General features: G+C 41.2%; 1 protein-coding gene across 12 annotated transcripts; it reads right to left on the reverse strand.

Annotated features, from left to right (window-relative positions):
• Positions 1–204: 204 nt before the first annotated feature.
• Positions 205–19508, reverse strand: zmynd8 (zinc finger, MYND-type containing 8). Of its 12 annotated transcripts, none has more exons than XM_035152510.1 (22): positions 16746–16883; positions 16512–16641; positions 12574–12638; positions 12025–12176; positions 7509–7730; positions 6832–6945; positions 6274–6339; positions 5951–6043; positions 5774–5861; positions 5590–5645; positions 5389–5466; positions 5154–5269; positions 4559–5058; positions 4336–4470; positions 4073–4228; positions 3033–3569; positions 2363–2881; positions 2001–2197; positions 1672–1752; positions 1483–1561; positions 1136–1375; positions 205–941 (listed from the first exon to the last, which is right to left on the reverse strand). In XM_035152510.1, exons 3-22 carry the CDS (start codon positions 12596–12598, stop codon positions 766–768), a joined length of 3630 nt encoding a protein of 1209 aa, XP_035008401.1. In that variant the 5' UTR covers positions 12599–12638; positions 16512–16641; positions 16746–16883; the 3' UTR covers positions 205–765. The 12 variants fall into 12 exon arrangements, with proteins under 12 accessions (XP_035008401.1, XP_047195365.1, XP_035008403.1 ...); XM_047339409.1 differs by lacking the exons at positions 16512–16641; positions 16746–16883 and adding exons at positions 14294–15081; positions 15785–16494; XM_035152512.1 differs by lacking the exons at positions 16512–16641; positions 16746–16883 and adding an exon at positions 19468–19508.
• Positions 19509–21359: the final 1851 nt, after the last annotated feature.

A 21359-nucleotide genomic window follows, 5' to 3' on the forward strand; every position in this document is an offset into this window, starting at 1 on the left:
AGAAAATTGTTTTTAACACCACTGAGCTAAATAAGAATTTGCATGAATTTCAAATATCTTTTGTTTAAGATGGGCCTGTCTTTCAAGGTTGTATTATCTTAAGTTGAGTTTCGTAAAGTTCTGGTTAAACCCTACTTAACCTACAGTTGAATCTGTACTTACAGCTTCAAAACTGATCAAACAACAGTACATCCATAGAAAAAGCTCATTTAAAATGTTTGTATTTGTTATTTTCTTTGTAGTATACAGCAGGCAACATTAGAATAACAAATAAATTAACATAGAATACAAAATAAAAAAATGTACAGACATTTCTGTCAACAGTCCTCTAATCTAAATCCGAGGTGGTCCATAAACAGGGTTACATTTTTTGCAGTTTTTAACTGTTACACTGTTGTCCTTTACACTATGTGGATGTTTTGTGACACTCAGCATGCTCTTCAGATCTTTATTTATACTAGCAGCTCTATATAGATGGCAACAAAGTGCTTCAGTATGCAGTGTACTTTTTTAGACTGCTCCCTCCAGTGGTTGCTAACTATCTGCTGCCAGTCTTGTTTCTACATTTAAAATGTTTTAAAGACCATTACGTGTCAGGGTCAGTGTGTGAGCCCCGATAGGCAGACAAAAATATATATAAATAAAAATTATTTGGATTGCTCCCTTAACAGCCACTTGAACAGAACAATATATATGAACACATCATTGTAGTGATAAAAAAACAAACACTCTATACATTTACATTTTCAAGTATAGTAAGTTGGGTTAGGATAAAGAAACTGCAACACTGTCAGCACTTTTCTCCACGTCACAGTCTTTTTCTGATGGTGCAGAGACAGGCATGTCTCTGAGAGAGTTCGGGCCACTGCTCGTCTGCCCTACTCCTTTGTTTGGGGGGTCTGCTGTCGATTCAGCATCGGGTTCTTGCTGTGGAGCTGTGGCTACGAATAGAAGAAAAGTGAAGAACACACATTACATCTTTGAAAATGTCAGTATTGAAGTGGCTGTTGTTAATGCAGCCAAGTAAAGGAATGGGGACATTCACACAGAGTTAAGAGTTGCCAGAAGAAAAACAATCTTCCTTGTTTGTGTGAATGTTTTCAACATCATTTTGAGGCTGGCACATGCTTTTTACCTGACTGTGTGCAGGACTTCATATGCTCCGGCCAGTGGGCTTGCTGACAGGGGTAATCGCAGTAGCTTGTGTTCCAGCAGCAGTAGAAGATGGCTTCTTTCCTGCAGTTAGCGCACCACTGTTTCTTCTTCGTCTCGTCCACTGCCTGTTGTTTCTCCTGCTCTATCTGTTTCTTCACCTCAGTCACCAACCTCTCTCTCTCCTGCTCCAGACTTTGCCTCATCTCTGCCATTGTCAGCTCTAAAGTGAAACACACAAACATGATCAAATACAAGTAGAACTCGTGAAACTGATGACACTGGGAAAAGAGGTACACGTGCAAAGTATTTTTATAATCCCCTACTTACCAAGATTGTGCTTCATTTCTGACAACTCTTGTTGATGCAACCACTGTAATTTTTCAATTTCAATTCTCAGTCGTCTTATCTGTAAGAAAAAAACACGGGCATTAAAAAGTAAGGAAAGGTTCATATCAAAACCAACTGTGATGATCTAATTCATACTCCGTGTCTGAAGGGCCGAGAGTGAACTCCTACCTCTGCTATTGTGTTTCCTGAAGTACTCTTAGAAAGGTCATTGTAGATTTCAGTCATTGAACCTTTGATTGCATCCATTATCTGGAAAAGACCATGATGTGAAATGAATGGACAAGATTAATATACGAACCAACAGTTTCTTCTGTTGTATTCCTTAAATGCATTCAATGTGGAGCTCAAAAATGGGTATTATGAAAGCTATAGAGAAACATTTCAAATTTAACATTAATCCTAAAGGATTAATATAGCTATGCATATTTTAATATGTTTTAGTTTACAGAGCTCCTAAAATGACCAGTAAGGCGTAAACTAACAGTGCAAAAACTTACTTTATTTGTGTACTTGGCAATGTCTGCAGCCACATCTGCAGAGGCAGTGGGGATATACAGGTCTGTTGCCACCGGCGATGACGAAGCTGCTGTTCCTAGACTTGTTGTTGCCATCATGGCAACAGAAGCTGGACTACTGGATACCAGGGTGACAGCAGACGTGTTTGTGCTGAGTGGAGTGTCTTTTTGTTGAACAGCTGGAAAACAAAAATATATAATTTTGGACAGACTGATGGCACAGTTCACATGCACAGGGATTGATATGCAAATGAGTGCAAACAGTACACTTTCCAAATTACTGGCCCAAATTGTGATACTTAAATTATTTCAAAACTTATAATTTCAGACTAAAACCATGTTACCTTTGACAGCCTGTCTGGTCTGATAGCGTGTACTTTGTGAAGACTGTTGAGCGGAGGATGAGGACACCGCTGTCGACGCAGTCCCAGCCTGAGTCTGGGTCACCACTTGAGCCTGGCCTTGCCTAGGTGACGAGGCCTGCGCCTGGGTGGTTGCAACAGGTTGCTGGCTCTGTTGCTGACGTTGCACCTTCTGCATGTGCCACTTCTGCGAGGAGGTCTGAAACTTGGTAGTGGGATTCCACACCACAGCTCTCTGCACCACGGGCACCGTCTCTCTGGGCAGCAGAGGGCGCTGTTTCTTCAAAGCTGGAGCGGTGGAGGCTGAGGGGGAGGAGGAGGAGGAGGGGGGCGATGCTGTGGCACTGGACACCGTTGCTAGGCTTATGGTTGTGGGGGAGGGAGCAGTGAAGGAGACCATGGTGACAGGAATGGCCATTGGGGACTGTGTGGAGACAGTGGAGGGTGTGGAGAGAGCTGCACTGTTTTGAGATGGCACTGTTGATGGGGTCAGTGCTTTGCCTACAAGTAGTAAGAACAATAAGTAGAACAAGTACTTATATTACCACAATGTTGCAAATGCTTCCACATTACAAATGCTAAAAGCTGACATTACATACAGTGTTACTTTGATTATTTTATATTATCGGAAGAGAGAATAACCTAAACTCACCTTCAGGTTTACTAGCAGGTGACTCTTTTACAGAGGTGGTGTCTTTCCTACCCCTCTTCCTGTCTTTGCCCCTCTGTTCCTCTCCAAGGTCAATAACCAGCTCCCTCTCAGAGTCAGAGTCCTCCACGGGCACAGGCTGCTTCCCCTCGTCTTTCACCTGAGACTTGTCTCTGGGAGGAGGTGATACTGCTGGAGGTGCTTTGCTCTTCTCTGGGCTTTGTTTTCCTGAATCAGTGCTTATTTTCTCTTTAGCTGGAACATCTGATGCTGTTGGAGCTGTGTCACCTGCTGCAGACTCAGATGCCAGGAGGGTATCAGTTTTACCCTCTTTATCTTGGCTTGTAGATGACAGGTCTTTGACTTTATTTTTGATCGTGTCCTTCTGGGCTTCATCATTAGTTGCTTCGTCCTGGCCTTCCTTGGTCTTTTGCTCATCGTCACTGGCATACTCACTGTCACTTGAGTCAGACTTATCAGATTCCTCTGAGTCACTGTGTTCCACACCTTTATACACATCCACAGAGATCTCATCAATACCTGAAGATGCAAAAGAAGAGTGAGGATATTACACTGCAATCCAACGTGTTTTAAAATTAGAGATAGGTTTTTAAAGATATATCAGGAAACATCCTAGAAACAGATTAGTTGCCAAACTATGTTTCATTAGGGTTCTTTTCAAAAGCCGGTTTCAGATATGAACTCCAGAGAATGTCCGCACAATTGAGTTTGGGTCTTCTCAGGAGTTTGCCTTTCACAAACTGTGAAAGGTCAGATGGGTTCGCAACAACACAGAAATCTCGGTGAGGTGTGGCGCAGCAGGCAGGATATATTGTATACATTTTCTGCTGGGAAGATCCTGATTGTTTATATATCTGACATATCCATTCTCCCATACAGCCCCTTCAGAATATTTCAGGAGATTATCCGGAGTTCAGTGCGTGTCTGACATCAGTTATAGAGGGTACACACACTGTTGAATATCAACAAGTAGGAGAGAAAACACAGAAATATGAATGTTTTCCTTTTTCTTCTGTACTGACCCAACTGTGCTTTGCAGCTCTCAATGGTTTTGTCCAGGTTCAGCTGAAAACGGCTCTTAATCTGTCTTTTTGGAGACGTGAGGACTGGTGTGGTTCCTTGCTTCTGCTGAACTGTTTCACTTAGCTCTTTTAGGTCCATTTCTGCTTTGCTCCGATCTGGAACAAAAAATAAAGTTTTTTTTTCTTCCAATAGCTGGCTATAATTGCTCACAGAGAATGGACATTATTTTACGCTTTCAGGCACATTTGGCATAAAGAATCACCTAGATTGAGGTTGAGAATGCTTCCTGTCTGTGGTGTCTTCTCCTGCTTGGGGTGGCCAGGAGCTTGAGAGTGGAATGGTTTAGGGCTGTCCAATGAACTGCCTGCAGGACAAAGTCGAGGATGGGCAGGTGATGCTGTTCAGAGATATTCAGGATTAAAATAAGTCTAGTCCCATCAGATACAACATTTGTTTGCTAAACTAAATTGCGTGCAGTGGAATACCTGTACAGTCCATGGACTCCTCTCCTGCACTGTACTGGCTGTTCTGGGCTTTTGCCTGCGACTTGTCTGCTGTCTCCTGTTCCCCATCTGAACCGGTGTGGGCAGAGGAGTTGGTGCTCATGGGGGAGCGAGGCATGTCACTTAGAGGGAGCCGACGCCCAACTGTGCCCCCTCCCAGCCCAGCCCCAGACAACATGGTTCTTGCCAGAGGGATCTTGGGCGAGGCGGTCATGTCGAAGCTCAGCTTGATCTTCTCCTGTTTCTCAGTTTTGACTGGAGTGGACGAGGGGTTGGAGGGGTCCAGCAGCATCTGGAAGTTGTTGTCAGGAGTGTATGGTGTCCTGAAGGGTGCGTAGTTAAACACTCCAAACTTCTTCTTCATGTTCTCCACATAGACCTCCATCTCTTGCATGGCACTGTTGAAGATGCTTTTGGTCTTCTTCACAGAGAATGGAATTTCTTTTGACATGAGGTAGCAGTTGTTTAAAGGAACCCATGCCCTGAAGGATGAATATTAAAATCATAATTGAGTGTTAACACTAAACCTTGAAATGTTCCTCTGAGATCAAGTTCCTGAAGCATAATAAGCTGGTACCTGTCATGTTGACCAAAGAAACGAGCGTCCACCTGTCCGTCTTTGTCCCGCAGAGCTTTAGCAGGCCAGAATGGAAATCCTTTCAGTTTGGCCCACACTAGAGGATGTGGGTTACTCTGCAGATATACAATAAAACACTGGACCTGAGTAGATGTATTCCACTGATGTATGTCTGAATGGATAAATTATCTGGTGGAATCATCAGCAGAAACTTAAAATTACTTTACAAGCTTACACAAGGCTCACAAAACCAGTTGTCTCTCTTTTGGCAAGCAGACAAATAACACTCAGGACAAACTTCAATCTCGTTCATCTGAAAAAAAAAAGAAAAAAAAACTCATGTTTCCCGCTTTCATTTCTAATGTCTTAAATTAATCAACAAATAAACATTTAGCTTAAATATGAAACTCTTTTCTGACACAAACTAAATACTCACCTCATGTTCACAGATTTTTACTATAACTTTAGCTGTAGCTGTGAGTTTGTGATTGCCTGAAATAAGGACATACATTTGTGTCAAACTATTTGTTAACTGTATACTTATCAATAATATAATATTCATTCATTTGGCCAGGTCTTACAAGATTATAAAAAACCAGTGTCCAGAATATGCAAAATACCTCCATTATATATAATACAGTTGTGCAAAATCCATTTTGCATCTGCCAAGAAGGCCTCTGTGCAGCCATACATTTTCTTTTTGATATTCTGCAGAGCAAAAAGAAAAGACAGTGCTCATTTGTAATATTGTTCAACTTTTCATAGTTTCAAATAAATGAGTGAAGCTTGTGTTTTACCTTCTCAAGTGTGCAAAGATCCATAGGATGAAAAATGTACTCCGCATAATCTGGATGTTGTTCAAGAGAGACAGGTTTCTGGAAGGGTTCAGTCTGTAAAATTGAGTGGGAAGGAAAAACAAAATTAAGGTAAACAAACTCTCCAGCCACACTAACTGACTAACTAACTAACACAACCTTCCCCTCTAACATCCACATGCTACCACTATGCTACTACTTCAAACTCTTAGAGCCGCTTTAAATAAAAGAAGGAAAATCAGTGGTGGACAGAGGGGAAGAGGAGAAAATCATGACGGGGTCTTGTTAGTGGTGTAATTGATTACCCAATTAAAAGTCTTTCTCTGCGTGGAAGCTGCATGGGGGGAGCGAGATGACAAGCGGGGATGATCCTGAAAGAGAGTGAGAGGGGCAGCTGTATCCTCACCACCAGCTTGCATGTTTACCTTCATGGTTTTCAGCCATGACAGGCTCATAATAGCACAATGATTGTGATTGTTAGTTCTGTTATTCGACATCTTTAGCACATGCAAAATCAATAACATATCAGCTGGACAGGTATCTGAGCAGGTCATACTTCAGGGTGCAGATTTTATACGCTAGCTCAACTGATGGGAATAAGATGACCAGAAAAAAAAAGCATGTCTTTTGGTTGCATAAGCATTCTAGAAATAAAAAACAGCCATGAAAGAACACATGCCAATAAGCAAGTGATAAATCAGAATGAACAAATAGAAAAGGCAGAATTTTAAATGAGAATAAAGATTTAAATGAGAATAAAGAAGTAAAGTCATCCTTCAGTGACAAAGCTGCGTGCCCCAACACTATATAATCAGATGGGTAGCATATATTTCCTAGACAGACAGAGGGCCCAGAATACTTACACCTGGTTGTTTCATCTTCTGAAGGGCAAACTTTAGTAGGTAAGACAGCTGGTCTATAGTTAGCATCATCATGGCTTTGCTCTGAGTCTCTATGCACTCGGCAACTGTTATTTTCTAAAAAAGACATCAAGAGGAAAAGAGTTGAACAATTTGTTTGTATCCCCTTATGTCACAGAGTGTATGTAGTCTTAAAGGAGACATATTATGCTCGTATACAGATTCGCACTCGCTATAGAAGGGAAGACATGCAGGCAGGGGCCTAGTCTGAACCAAACCTGCAGCCACTGCAGGAGGGCTCAAGCCTCCATACATGGTGAGCTATTAGCTTTAGCCTTACCTGGCTTTGTTAGGGAGCCTGTCAGAGTGGCCGCTAGGTGTGAATTATGCAGATGCTGGCCATTATGCTGGACAACTGATGAGGCGTTTCTGGAGGAGTGTAGAGGAGCTCCCTTTACCAGAGACTTTGAGCTTTTTAACTTTTTAAAAGCAGACGTTTTACATAAACAAAAAAACGTTCTAACATACTGGAGTAATGATAAACTAAAAAAGCACAATATGTCTCCTTTAACATGTTAGCTTACTGAGAGCTCCTTCATAATTAAACAAATGATACAACATGTTATGACCACAGGCTTTGAAATGTGTTTCTAACACCCAGCACATCCCTGGGAGAGTACCTCACACTCCGGACAGAACCAGTCGCCATCAGGCTCGGCTGGTAGTTTGAGGCACTTGGCGTGGTACACCCTGGGGCAGAGCTCACAGCAGAGCACCTGGCCCTCGCGGTGGCACAGCCAGCAGTAGAAGTCATTCCTGCCGTCCTGCGGTACAACATCAACAGGGTCTGTGGTGAGTGCTGGCTGCTTCACATAGTAAAAGGGGCCGTGTCTTAGTTCTGACTGGAATGCAGGCAAAAGAAACACAAAGTTGGGGAAGGTCAAAATCAGGCCAGAGATTAGAAAAGCCAAGCAGACATGCACCACACCAACAAAAGGTACACTTTAGTCCATAACACAGACTGCTGTGTACCCTTATTAGTGTTATACACCAGATGCTGGTTCATTAGTGTGCCAGAACCATTGAGATATAAGAGTCAACACCATATTGTTCAACATTGTGATGGAAATAAAATCTGACAACAATGTTACTTGTTCACTTCTGTGATTTCTGTCTGTGTTTTAGGAAACAACCTTCAACGATGTAAGGGAGGATAAAGAGTGTTGACAGCCTTGATTTAACTGACTAAAGTTTCAATAGTTACAGTAGCTACTAACCCATTACAAAGGTTAAGCTAATGACATGTAAACGCTGCATGACTTTTCAAAGTCATCGGATTACTGTACTGTTCACACTACACAGCTAGTTATCTTGTAATAAGGAATCTTAAAATGATGCAGAGTAAATGACTGATCAGCGACAGAGTCACAAATGACAAGATTGGCCCAACGAGAATACCACAACAAGTAAATTCTCCAAATTACATGTATTCCCCAAAACACACGTGAGAAGTGGCACAGGAAATGTTTTGATAATGTGCGCAATGATAAAAAGTTAAAAAAAATAAACATTCTTTGGTAAATGCATATTATATCTAAGTCTTGTATCTATATTATAAAACGAGTTTAAAAATAAAGAAAACAATTATATTATTCAGTTCCACATCAAAAATATAGATAGTGAACAAATTTATATAAAATAACATACATGTTAACCCACACAAGATGTTTACTTTATTTGTTGAATTTAATTTAATTGTTTTTAAACTTTAAATTTGATGGTGTTTGATACATTCTTGGATCTATTGGTTTAAATGTATTAGACAATGGTAATTTATTGAGTGTAGATTTAAGTTAAATAAGCTTACTCTCTTAAATTAGGATAGTTAATAACAAATCATGTTTAAGTGAAATTTCATTCCCAAAACATTTTATAACATTCAAATGAAAATCAGCCCAAAACATTGTCGTATCTACGCACTAATATAAACCTCTTATTTCCGCGAGCATTTGTCTCCTGTATCTGTGTAAAATCTTTGTTAAACAACATAGGCAGAACAGAGTAAATACGATGTTCTAACATCAGCCGTGACAAAGATTTAGAGTTTCCTGTTTCCCCTCCAAAAACTGTGCTGGGGCAAACCTCTAGCAGTGATGGTGAATGCTCCCTGTTATCAAAGAATTGACGATTAAATATTCCAGAGGTCTTTTTTAAAACTCTATTAAGTGTTTCATTGTTGAACATATAGATCACTCCTGGATTGCAAAAGTTCCAGAAAGCCATTAAACAATGTTGAGCCAAGCAGTTATTATCATATTGACCCTGGCATGTTCACCTTGAGCACTGCATGTGCAAAGAATGTCCCTGAGATATCCAGCCTTGAAAACCTTAACAATGCATGAAAGAAGGCCCAGCTCACTGCAGCACAAATGTCTAATACTGAAGCTCCCTTGAAGAGGGCCCATGAACTGCCCATGCCCCTTGTGGAACCCTCAAACCCTGGGGGTACCTGAAAACCCTTACATCTATTGGCCAGACAAAAAACTTCCACAATCTAGTGGGACAGCAGAACTGGTGGGACAATGGCTTGCCTCTATGGGGAGTAGCCCTGGACCCAAAAAGCTGATCCTCTTGTTTGAACCCTGCTGTCCTAGTAACATACTGATACAGAGCCCAGACTGGGCATAATGTGTCAAGTTTTTGCTCCTTCCCTGACAAGAATGGAGATGGGCAAAAAGCCAAAGGCTTCACAGTGGGACATTTGCAGGCTGAACTTGGTGAGCTGTGGGGCAAAATAAAATCAGGAAGGACAGATGGAAATGACCTGTAAAGCACTTACATGTTTTGCTATGGTCAAAGCCAAAAGCTCTACCATTTTCCTTAAAATAAACATCCCCACTGTCTTCCACTGGCTCAAATGGATGATGAGAGAGAGTCCAACACAACAAACCTTCATGATACGACCAACTAAAGAATGCTGCCACACTGGCTTATCCTCAAAGCCCCAATGCCACACAGTGATGGCAGACAAGTAAACTAAAATTGTATAAATTGTAAAAAAGGCCTTCACCCATTCATGCACAGCAGCCCAACCATCATCATGGACACGATGACCTTGGAAAAAAGTGCAGAAAATGCTTTAGTGTAAAGAACACTGCCCAGCATTCCCATTGCTACTCACTCCTTGACCCGACATGATCGCACCCACCCCATCCATTGTCATAGTTACCCTGAATATCACTGCCCCCAGGGGGACACCTGACACGTGAGCCGTCAAGTCTTGCCAGACATGCCGGTGTTATTTTCAGCCTACAGCTGATGTGACAGCATATAGGCACAGTCCTAATGCTGCTACCAAACTCAGAAAATCCCTATTCATCAAAAGCCCCAACTGTACAAGGGATTTACTAAAGCCATGAGGCCAAACAGTTGTAAGCGTAGTTTGAATGACTTTTTCCAGCCGGAAGAGGGAATGGCCTGTTTGCGAGATGCTAATCTCCCCTCCAATAGCATGACACAAGAAGAGTGTCTATGTTAAGACCTAAGTATTTAGTAGATTGTGCAGGTTCTCTCTGGCTATTTGCCCAGGATATCTTGAACCCAAGATCCCTGAGATGATTTATCACCACACATCTATCCTTTACTACCTGTTCCCACAAGTGGGAGCATAACAGATAGTCCTATATCTATGACAATATTCTGAGAATGCTTTTCCTTAATGGTAACAGTGCTGCTTCCACAAACTTGCTGAACAACCTAAAGAGTAAATGAAAGCCTCAAAAGAACGGCTTGGTATTCATAGGCTCTCCCCCGATAGAAAAACTTGGGGGGTGCAGAGCAAGTTAGGTGACCCAGAGTCCAGCTGTCGGTCGATGTCCTGAATGATGCGCAGATTGCAGTATCATTGCATCCCGGGAAAATTGAGGTATTGAGGTGTTCAATTTAGCTAGGCAGAGAAATGCTGGAAGCTGATGCCCATTTGCAGACCTCTTATGGAGGTGCTGTCCACTGACTAGTCAGTGATTAATGCACTCACTGAACTAGGAACATTGAGTCATCCTCCTTTTCCTCCATCGATTCCATGTTCCATGGTGTTCCATGTAGCTTCTGACAGGCATGGGTCCTGCCACTCTCAGCTTACTCTCCAGGGTCTTATCTGGCATAGACGAATAGTGGGGACATGACCAGGGCTATCCTAATGCAAGCTATCCACATTGGATGAGGTCCTCAGTCTGCGATAACATGCATGATGTTGGGCACGGGTGGAATGCAGCCTCTTTAATCTTTAGTTTTGATCTTTTGGAAGGAGCCTATGACATGGTAACCGGAAAAGGAAGAAAATTCTAAATATCTTATTGTTCTAAGCATGCTGCAATGTGTTAACATTTTGGTCCATTGCACTAGCACAGGCTAAATGTGTACTGTAAGAGCTTGCTCCTGATCACACATTAACAAAGCTCCAGGCCCTCCAGGCTTAGCTAACAAATTATTCCAAATGGAAACCCAGTAGGCTTTCCGTAACACATTAGCCAAAGGGTACAATGTTACATAGTCACTGCTCCAGTTTATCTTGTCTAACAGTAGGCATACATTATATGAGGAACAAAATCAGTAAATCCAGATTAAGCAGGCCCTGCATTTGGTGACATAATCTTTAATGGGTAAAGGAATTGTTGAGCAGCTAACCATGCTAACTTAGATGAGCAGAGGGAGGTTTTACAGTTTCTTCTCTGGAAGAAAGCAAGAATGATTTGAGAGATGCTAGTTGACTGACAATATGAGATAGTGTGCAACGTTACTCCTCTCTATCAAAGACAGGGTGTCATTGGAGCTTCCATATTTGGTCCCACCATGTTACCAAGATGCAAGCATAACACATTAACAGGCCATAGTGCACAATGAGTGATTCAGAGGTAAATTGTAGAGAACTCTGGATAAAACAATTATCAGTTTACCATTCTCTACATACTGTACCTCAGAGACATCAATAATTATATCAAAATAAAAGCAGACTAGAAGTGGAAATCACAGGTTCACAAAAATTTTAATTATTCAAATGTCTAATGTTTGGTGTCGTCTGAATATCAATCAGTTCAGAAGTGATCTTAGATTTAAATCCTGTTGTTTGGTAGGAGGGGGGCTGCAGGCTCCAAAAAAGTTTTACATTTGGATCATGGGTTGTGTTTTGAATGTTACCTGGTCTTTGCTACTGCCGACAGCACCGGGTTTCTTCTTCTTTTTAATTGGGCAGGGAGAGGTTTCGGCGGAGGAGTGGCCATTGGATGATTGAGATGGACTTGGCATCTTTCGTTTTTGGGACATCCGCTCCGTTGACCCTGTGTCTGAAACTGCAGATTAAAGTCAAAGACAATGCAAACCATAGCCTCCTTAAAGCAGAAAAAATACAAGAAATGACGCACTAGAGTTTTCCTAGACCTATGCAGTCGGCAGAAGCCAAAAAAATTGTATAAAACCAAAATGACCAAAACACAACAAAAATACAAAAGAACAAAAGCATTTGATAAGCATAGCAACAGAATATTGCCAACCTATCTAAAAACTAGATCAGCATCAAAATTTGAACAGGTTCTTGCCTGACCCAAACCTCATTCTTCCACCAACTTTCGTGGTAATCCAACAATTAGTTTTTGCGTCAAGCTGCTAACTAACAGTCAAACAAACAAACAAACGCCAATGAAAAGATAACTTCCTTGACAGAGTTAACAAACTTGTCTGCTATGTTACCTTTGGATCGTGTTGATATCTCCATTCCTTCTGCTGCCGTTTCTTTTCCCTCTTCCTCTGTCACACTGATACAGAAAAGGATCATTGTTAAATGTTTGCCCAATATAATCCTATTGCAGCAAAGGGTAACAAATGTTTGCCATTCATTTACACTAAATTTTCGATGCTACTGTCTAATTAAGGCAGGAAACAGCAGCTCATAAAAAGATTGCACTATGCAGATGGTCAGGTTGTCCATGTTAATTCTAATATACATTCGTGCAGAAGTTTGATGAAACTGTCTCACCTCTTCATACATTTCCCTAATCCGACTACAAAGAAGTTGCTCTAGACAATCTGAAAGTCTTCAAAGGATATGCATGATTACGTTAGTCAGAAAATGTTTTCACCACTCAAAGGTTGCCAAATTGCGCCAGTAGATGTGTCTGTACATGGTTATTTTTAACCAACCTTTAATTTCAAGAAATATCTCCTTTTGTCAAGGATGGTGAAATGCTGCGCACTGTGTGCAATAGAAATTTACATGATTCGATCTAAACAATAATTACTAATAAATTAATGTAGCACTAGGCTGCATGAAAACAAATGGGACACTTGAAATAGAAATACACTGTTTAGAAGACACATTAAGACGGAAAATATTAAAAACACAGCAATTATGTCACAAAAAACAAACCTCAACAGCTGAAAGACAACACATGAACATCCCCTAAAAAATCTTAAGCTCAATTAAAGCAAAAGATAACCAATATTAGAGCAATGGTATCTCAATGTGTTGTGCCATTTTCCATTATAAATAGCACTCGCCTTTCTCCACCAGCCACAGGTCTATAAATAGTAAACATGGAAACAGAACAGAATAATCTACACTGTCTGAACCTTCTGACATCCAGCAAGTGAAAAGCATGTAAAATGATTACCCAGCTGTTTTAAAACATCCAAGTAATTCATTGATGAAGTGACCTAATAACAGACAGCATATCATCATGGATTGCACAATAACAGCCCCAGTTCTGTTGTGAAGAATTTCTTTGAAATACGAGCCACAATGTACTGTGAACCATCTTTTATTAAAAGATCTGCCAGCAGGGTTTTTCTCAGTATCAGTGCAACGTGATTCACCTTGGTTTACAGGCGCCCTGTTGTCGATCCTACTACTGTTGCCATTTTCTCTGCCGCCACAGCAGAGGCACCGGCCTCACTGTTCAGATGGCTTCAATTTTCTTACATTTTCTATTTCACTTACTCCTGAGAAGAGCAGCATTTGAATGTTGTATGTGGAAAACAGTCATTTACTGAAATCAAAAACACTGCTTATTGAAATTATTTGCTCACGAAACCACACACACTCCCTGTCTTTCATATAATGAGGAGGATGAAATAAAAGCATATCCGCAGGCACAAGTGCAGTGCAGAGTGCAGTGAAATGGCTTTACTGGCCTCCTCATGTAAGCTGTCTAGGCAGCCTCAGACAATATACCCCAGCAACATCCTGTCCTATCCTATCCTGGCCAGGAAATACAGCAACAAGAGGCAATGAGAAAGACATGGACAGGAACGAGGAGGATAAAATCAATGCTGCCCAACCTGACACAAACATTTTTGGATCAAAAACCACAGAACACACAATCACAGCCTTTTGTAACCTACTCAAACATCCCTTTCCACACCCACGACTGTCACTACATCCATGCTTCAACATAGGAAATTAACAGCATACCTTTTTCCTTACTCACATACAGATTCTCCAGCCTATTCTTTAATCTTTTTTCAATTATTGAGGGCGTTGGGGGATGAGGTAAACGATGGGTCCAGGTTTCCCAGAAGGCCTTCTCTCCCTGCTGCTCTCTCCTGCAATTGTCAATCTTTAACCTCGGCTGCAGACTGCCGATTGGCTCCGGCACCACACGGAGGTGCCTGATTGGGTGCTCAGCCTCAGTGTGGCACACGGGCTCTTTTCTCCCCACTCTCCTCTGCCACAATGCTGCAATGCAGAGAGGACTTCTCCTCACGGTTTGTTAAAAAACCTCCTGAAAACAGAGTCCCTCACTCCCTTAAAACCTCATTCAGACGTGTACTGTCTGTGTGCCTTTTATCAGACATGTAAGGCGTAGCTCTTCAGGCTTTACCGGGAGAGGATCAGATTCCCTCCCTCGCTGTGCTCTCAACCAGTGTATGTGCAAGGCGTCCATTTTGAAGACTCTCTCTCTTTCTCTCTCTCTCTCTCTCTCTCTCCCTCTCTCCGTCTCTCTCCTTCTCTCTCACTGACCAATATGTGTACCGCACACACAGCACATACACACAGCAGCACCAGTCAAATCTACTGTGAGGGACCACATGCAGCTTATTATGTGGCTCAGCATGTTGATGTGCAGCATGGGCCTTAATAGTGAACACAAAGACAGGACTGAAAATGTCACCGGCCTCCCAGACAGTGAGGAAGTCGTAACCCTCTCCCTCTCTCTCCAACTCTTCTTTAGCATACTCTGCCTCATCGTGGATATAAGCCTGGAGATTTGAGTGAGAGCAACAGCAAGTATGAATAAACAGTTGAAAGAAAAGCTATACATTTCTATCTCTCTGTAGTAATAATTTCTGCTTTACCACAATATGCATATTATTTAATGTAAACAAAACTTTAAGGCATGAATACAAACAATAAAAGACACAGATACAGTACAACTCAAGTATAAATCGTCCACTAAAACAGAAATGAATGTCAAGGCCAACTACATAATCTGAACACGTCCAAGAAGGTCATCTGATGGAATTTTTTTAATCACACACCAAACTAAAGAGGCCGTGTGTCTGTGTAATGCAGATTTAAGTGTGCCTGGACCGTTCCTCACACCATAGAGGAATGAGGGGATTAAACGCATTACCAGGCACCATTCACAAAACACTGAGGGGGATTTGCTGTTTCAGCCACTGCAGACAGCTCCTGAACCCTGGTCCAGCTACATTTTGAGCGCCCTTATATCCAGGCCACAGTTTTCTTGGTTATATTAAAAACAAAGCCTTTGTCAGACGTCATACACTGGTAATGATAAATAACGTTGAAATCTATCAAATCTAAAGGAATAACATAACACTATTGATAAACTGTCAGAAATAGATGCAATCATTAACTCAGTTGAAGAATTCTTAACTGACTCATGCATACAGAAAACCCTCACCAACATCATCACGTATAAAGAGAATTTAATCTAACCTTGTCGACTTCAAACAGGTTTTCAAGCCTCTCTGATGAGATGAGGTTTGTGTGCAGAGCCTTTTCAGAGGAAGTCCTTCCCTTCTTCTTTCCTTCTCTCTTACATACAAATAACCAGTGTGCTTGGAGCAGAGGGACAGAAAGGGGAAGCTCTCTAAAATGGCTGACACTCCGGCAGCAGAGAACAACACAGGGAGGCAGTGCACACCATTAGGCTCGGGCAATTCCTCCAACACTGTGATAAATAAGGTGCTCCGGCATATTTAGTCAGTAGATAATTGATGTTTTAGAAAATTGGTGATCAGGAAAAGCTTACAGGAAAAGGGGTGTAAAAAGCATGTTTTTATTCAACAAGAAACAGGCATTTAGATGAGGTGAACTAGATTTTGGGTGAGGTGTAGACAAATTTGGCAACTAGACTGTATACAGGCTGTTTTTCATTGCCATGTTAGTCTGTTAACCACAGTACCCTGCTGCCTTGCTCTCAGGACAGTTTGAGGCCTACATTAAACTTAATGTGTTGTCAGTTTGCCATCTGTTAATTCCTCTTGGGACTCCCCTCTGTACTGCTCCCTGTCTCTGCCGTCATGGATCCCTTCACTAGGCCTGCCATTTTGGCATAACAGGCCAGGGGAAGCTAAACAAATGCTGTCCTCTTTAAATCTTGACAAAAGAAAGCATGATCTCTCAGTCAGTATTCTATGGATATACAGTACAGTGACCTTACACTTGACCTGTGGCCCCCTACAGCACGTGTCCAGTCAGAGGCAGTCTGTTGCAGTGTGCCACGCTATGTTCTCTTTCCAAGCTCCACTCCTATGCTGTGGGGTGACAAATACTCTTCCCCCTCCCCCAGTCTGTCAGACAAACATGTATTATTACTCAGGCACGGATCTCACACACAGTGGCTGGTGCCTTATCAACAGAGCAGAATATGTGAAAGAATGAAAATAAGGCTTACCTCTGTGGATGCATGGCTAAAAAACTCTGTGTGATATGTCAATGCTTATTAAAACATGGAGGACAGCCCTGTCAGTCCTCACCCTGCTCAGAGCACAGCCACGGCTCCACAAGCTGGCCGACTAACTGCTCTGATACAAGGCACACTGGGACTGGCTGTGCACGCTGACAAAATGTAAGGCAGCTGACGATTGGCTGTTGCATTTCCTGGCTTCTTGTCTTTTGTTTAGCACAGGCGAGCTCAGTACTCAGAGCGCAGTACTCAGAGTGAGAGAAGCTAGGCCCAACTCAAAATAATCAGCCCCTGCATGCCCATCAGATCCCGAGACATCTGCATACTCTGCTTAAATTCATAAACAGGGGATATCGAGGAGGCCTTTGGTGTCGATGTGAAAGGTAATGAGCAGAAGAGCCCATAAATAACAGACCTGAGGCTGTTTACTTAGGGAGGAATTTGTCTCACTAGCTCCCACCCTCAAGTTAGACTAACCATTGTCGTGCTATATAAATAAAAGGAATCAGTAGGCACTGAATGAAATGCACTGTTTCTTTGACCTATTAAGGTTTAATGGCGATGCAAAAAAAAAAAGATCAGACTAAATTACAGTCATGTGATTCGCTTGGCTCTAGTCTTTGAACTGGTGTGATCACATGTTAACATTGTGGTTCCAGAAAGGCCAAGATTATACACAGTTCAAGACACTTGAAAAGTCTGTGGTATCATTCCACCATGGAGGTAGATTGAGCAGTATTTTCAAACGATTAATGATTTACATGAAAATGTATTATCCCTTTTACCGTAACTTTGCCCTATATGGGAGCTTTGTTTTCCATAATTTGTCACATGAATATCTTGAACATGTTAAGAAGGATTAGGACTTTAAATGCATTTCTTATCAAGCAAGTGCCATGCAGTGCTCTTGTTTTCAGTGGTTTGTGATAAAACAATTGCATTGACACATTAATGCTGAAGAACATCCTCATGGTTTTTACTTTGAATTATATAATTATAAAGTGAGAATACACAGTGTCTGTAATGTGCATGCAGTTCCACAGACACCTACACACACCTCCCCACATGCAGCAGGGAGGAATTTATGTCTTGCGAAAAAGACATGGCTGTATTCTGAGTGTCTGTGGGAGAAAAAAAATGTACCAAACTTTACATTACTCTCTAATTCATGCAAGATCAAATAGAGAGAAATTGCATAGCTGTCTTAACTTTGTGAAAACCTAACAAAGCATATTACGAGGAAATAGCAACAGTGTTATAAATGCAAATGTGACAAGTGGTTAACAAAGCCTTTCAGTTGTTAACAAATTGGCCACCAAACTGTAACACATTTATCAAAATCAGTAAAAAAATGTACTGGTATTGATTGATATCTTTTGTCCCCCGGGTACTTATAATGATGGTCTTTGCAATGATAGTCTCAGTATTCAGTGTCAATACAAAAATGTATCTGCTGACGTAGTAGACAGTAGAGCCAGCTGCCTACGCTGCTCAGTCCACCTCTCCTTCAGTGGGAAGAAATGCAGCAGCAGCCTCTTGTGGGAAAACCTTACAACAGCACACTGTACACCAGCCCAGAAATTCTCCACCTTCCATCCATCCATCTTTTATCTATCCTGCTTATGCCGTAAGGGTCGCAGGTAAGGGGGCTGGAGCTGAAGCCAATCCCAGGTGACTGTCAGATACCGAAGTGATACCAAATAAACAGATCGGTTGCCGTGAGGAAGTGTGGTTTACTGTATGTAAAGTAAAGTGGATAATAATGGGGTGAGGTCCGCATGAAGCAGCGATTATGCATTACCTCAATGCTTGTATGTGAATTGATTGTGAAATATTATTGAAACAAACACTCATTTAGCTCTGGGTGTAGTCAAATTCACCTGCAAGGGTTCTCAATGGCAGAAATGAGCTGTCGGGACTGAAATCTTCCAATCTTCCTAAACTTGTCACCGACTGCACATCATGCACTGTACAGTGTTTTGTCAATTATTTTATCTTGTGCTAGAAAGCCACCCGTAAGCACTAATGCACCCTATGTAAGCACAATGTCAGCAACACATAATAAAGGTCCTGAGAAGGTATTTTGAAATATGAAGGCCTTAAGGTGAGACAGATCAAATAACAAATGTAGACCTGTCTTTGATTATCCAACTTGGCTTTTGGGCATCGCTGCTATAGGGTTTACCAAATGTAAATCCCATAGTGCAGAGCCAGGAGGAGGTGATGGCAAACAGAAACATATCCACTACATATATATATATATAGAGAGCACTGACATTGAGGGGTAAACATGGTCAGATCTTTATACTATAGCAGCAGTAACATTTTGAATTTGTGTAGGTTAGCAATGCTACAGCAGCTAGCATGGTGTACTTGGTTTAGCTGGTCTGAATCTGCGAGCATTAGCAAAGAAGCAGAGAGATGAACAGTTGCCAATGTTAAGTTAAATAGTTGAACTAAAGCACCGTGGGGATGTATGTATTTTATGAGTCCACTGTCACGTGTCTTGCCAGTGAAGTTAGCATTATTAACTTATTCGTAGCCTCGATTAGCTAATGAGTAAAGTTGATGTTAATTAACAGTTATCCGTGAGTGTAGACGAGGAAAACGTGTAAAGGAGATAAACACGTTATTACGATATTAGCGCCTGACATTAAAACGTGGCTTTACACCGTTTATATTCTCTTACATTATTTAATCTTCGTTGTACCTTGAATATCCAGAACCGTGAGCTCGTCAGGTGGAAGCAGTCTACCGGTGAAACGCTGGTAACGAGCCCCCTGTCCCCAAGATGGCGCCCGAGTCAGACTTTCAGTGTTCAGTTTCGCTCCTTGAAAAGTCTCCCAGTCCTCAGATACAAGGCCTCTTGTGTGTTTTTGTTTTGTTCTGTTTATTTTCTCTGGGAATTGTTGTGTTGAAATGAATCTGTCTGATGCCGTGTGATTGTTTTTACACCACAACATTTGCCATTTATCTGAACTCTCATTGTAAAGGGATGAAAGTCTCCAACCTGCAGGAAGATTTGTGGCTATTACTAAGAATGCTCTTTACATAGGGTGTTGTTGATTAATCTCATTCGACTGTGGTTTGATTATAAATAGACATCTCATTTGCTTTACTTGTCTCTTGATGTTATAATCTTGAAAAGTTGATTTAGGACATTAAAAAACGAAAACTAATAGATAAACATGTAGTTACACACACATAGGTCTAATGTCCTGTGTTTTTGTGATTAATCCTATCGTTGAGTAGACAACACACAGGCCAGGGATATTTTATCAGTCATTTTCCTACATCATATTCTGGTTTCATTCCCTTTGTAAAAAGAAGAAATACATTTAAATGGTACTAAAAAAAAATATATTATATATACAATATTATACAATCGCCCACTGAATTAGAAAGAATGAATTATTTACAAAGAATCAACATTTTTTACTGAACTTTCCTGAATATTTTAGACACACACTTTATCATGGAATGTAGACTATACCTTTTCTCAATCTGACTATAATTAAATATGTGTTGCTTGGAAATGAAATCTCGAAATTAATTTGTCTACAGCTCTTTATTGTGGCCTTGTGTAGTAATTACTTGTGTAAGAGCTGATAATGGACAAGATCTCACTTTATTGCATTTGCATAGTGTTGAGAAGTTGGGGGATGGGAGTGTGCTGGAACAAAGAGCGGCATGCTGTTAGCTGTTTGCAGGTAAACCCATCTGAATACATCAATGATTATGGGGCAATCCCCTGTCTTTTCAAACTGTTATCTCCTGTCCTTTCAAAGTAGAGTGGGTTGAGTGGGGATGGGATAAAGTGTCTCACACTTACAGGGGGGGAGGTCAGTTTGCCATGTTTTGTGGGGGAAGGGGCATAAACAGAGGGCCACTGGGCCCCTCTTTTGGGTCCCCACAGAATGCAGCTGGTGCTTTCTCACCAAGGCAGACATATACAAAAACACACAACAACAAAGCTGGTCAAGGCTTTTTACATTTATTGTATCATAAAAGGACTCAAGCATTCTCCAACATTAGCAAATAATCTGCATAAATGTTAATCCATTTGCAACCATAGATTGATTCAACATTGTAATAATTACATCAAATATTTATTAGTGATTATATAACACTCCAAGGAAACACCATGTCATCCCATGTTTGGGTAAATTTTGTAAATTGGTTGCATATTCAAAATGTTGCAAAAGTGGTAATGAACCTCACTGTCATACCAGCTCTATGTTTTACCTAAATAAACTAGCAGGATATTTCCGTTCTGCTTAAAAACAGTTTCATTCTCTCCATGTCAATATTGCAAAGGAAAAATATGATTAGGAACAGGAAAGAGCAAATAATGGTCTTATTACCTTGTATTTAACATTGCGTCTTTCCACTTCCTTCACCCCCACTATGCTGCCCTCCCTCCATCTTTGAACCTCACAGTAGTAAAAGTTCAGAACTAGTGTATCTGTGAGGTCACCATGGAGACACTTTCTTCCATCCTCTGTGGCTGCTCTGGCACCATAGTGGCTCCACGCTCACATAACCGACAGTGAACAGTGATTCCGTGAGGTAACACACTGTATATGTTGGCATGAAAGTAAA

The sequence above is a fragment of the Hippoglossus stenolepis genome, chromosome 3 (genome assembly GCF_022539355.2).
Source record: "Hippoglossus stenolepis isolate QCI-W04-F060 chromosome 3, HSTE1.2, whole genome shotgun sequence".
Lineage (NCBI taxonomy): Eukaryota > Metazoa > Chordata > Actinopteri > Pleuronectiformes > Pleuronectidae > Hippoglossus > Hippoglossus stenolepis.